Here is a 1,831-nt window from a genome sequence, read left to right on the forward strand (position 1 = left end):
ATACACCTCTTTATTAAAAATCATATCCATATCCGTAAAAAATTGATTAGGAATACAGATCAGATAAGAGAGAATGCATGCGGATACAAAAAAGATATGAAAAAAGATATGAGGAAAACAAATAGAATTGAAAAATATGTAGGTCATGTTACATAACAGATGTCTAAATTTTAAATATAATAACTTTCAGCAATGAGAGTTCATTAATATGTTTGACATATTTGAAAAGCTAAGAATAGATCTTTGGATCATCAAAATTGATTTCAAATCCATTGATCTTATGGTCAACAATTTCAACCGTATAAGCTTTACAGATTCAAATATTCGGATACTTTATGGATATTTAACTCCGATACTTGTATCCATATCCTATCAGAAACAGATATCTGGTATCCATCTCCATGTCCTACCAAGTACGAATATGAATATATTCTCAGATATCCATATACATTTTTCATCCCTATATCCTACAATACTTAATATGATATAGTACAATATGATATACATATATGAAAAAATAATACATAGAATAGATCCTTATTCGATGACTTCGTCTAATTTCCCTTTTTCAGAACTGGAAAACTAGTAGTTGATTAATTAGGTGAAAAAGAGGAGACCATGTTTTCCGGAACTTGTCCTTATTGCAATAACATCTACTTCATCCCTATTATGATGCTTCACAAGTTTACTTCCAATACTTACAAATTCAGAAAATGTAAACGAAAAAGCCAAAATCAACACATTTCCCTGGTCATATTTTAGAAACAAGCACACCTGAAGTTGAATTATGACTATTTGCATACCACATCATCAAATTGGTCCCCGTTTTACACCCCCAAAATTATCATTCCAATGGACTCAACTCTATCTCCTACGCACTCCCGAACCAAATCTTCTAAACTACCAAACTCCTTTCACTTCTTTCTTTCTCTAAAAAGTTGGTGTAAAAGCTCTATAAGCAAAACCGCAGAGAAACCAAATGCACTCATACTACCAATTCCTATTAAGTCCACATCAAAGAATGAATTAGACGTACCAATATGAGTAAAAAAATTAGGGTTTAAGTTAAAACATCAAGTGAAGCCAACAGAAGCAATTCGTTATACCTTCAGGATCTAGGGTTTGGAAAAGGGGATCAATATCTTTGGGCAGCGAAGAGAAGGCAGAAGCGATCTTCGATCGCACAGCACTCAATCGCTTCCTCCAATCGTGAGGTATCTTCTTGCGATCCACCAGCCACTCTTCAACAAGATTTTAATCAATTCCCAACCAAAAAAAACAAAATAAAAATAAAAACTCATTTCAAATAAAGTTAAAGGAAATTAAGAAAAATTAAGAGATTTACCACCGAGGCGAGCGAAGGCGATGTCAATGGGGAGGTTTCGGATATCCGATTGATCCTGCATTATTCCTCTCTTTCTTAACCCCCGACGATGGAGGAGAGGCGGCTGCCGAGCACGTAGCCTTTCCTTCGAAACGGCGCACGTTAGATGAGGGTCTTAAACGAGCTGGACCTTTTGTGTTATGTTTAGCCCATCATTAGGCCTGCTTTTTATTAGAGATTGGGCTTTGTGTTTTGACATGTGGGCTTCAACGCGTAGACTTTCGCTCAGAATCATGGAAGGCTTACGCGCCGTCGTTCTCCTAGAAGCTCCACCTACGCTGCTTTATTATGTTTTTCCCCCTATGATATGTTCTTATGGATTCATTATAGATACGGATTCCCTATGGCCTATACTACGAGATGTAGGCGTTAATTATACCCTCTAAACTACTTTCTTAGTACTTATATCCTTTTAAGCACATGTGATATTGCTTCTCCGTTAAATTG

At 35.9% G+C, this 1,831-nt stretch overlaps 1 protein-coding gene across 1 annotated transcript in view; it reads right to left on the reverse strand.

The window, feature by feature from the left end:
• The window catches only part of LOC109827376 (CDK5RAP3-like protein), a 16,377-nt gene extending 14,886 nt beyond the window's left edge, over positions 1 to 1,491 (reverse strand). The window contains exons 1-2 of the mRNA XM_020394380.1: positions 1,346 to 1,491; positions 1,107 to 1,241 (exon numbers count right to left, since the gene is read on the reverse strand). Coding sequence (XP_020249969.1) covers positions 1,107 to 1,241; positions 1,346 to 1,406 — 196 coding nt within the window. The 5' untranslated portion in view covers positions 1,407 to 1,491. The remainder of the gene's footprint in view (positions 1 to 1,106; positions 1,242 to 1,345) is intronic.
• Between the last annotated feature and the right edge of the window lie 340 nt (positions 1,492 to 1,831).

The sequence above is a fragment of the Asparagus officinalis genome, unplaced genomic scaffold (assembly GCF_001876935.1).
Source record: "Asparagus officinalis unplaced genomic scaffold, Aspof.V1 AsparagusV1_Un169, whole genome shotgun sequence".
NCBI lineage: Eukaryota > Viridiplantae > Streptophyta > Magnoliopsida > Asparagales > Asparagaceae > Asparagus > Asparagus officinalis.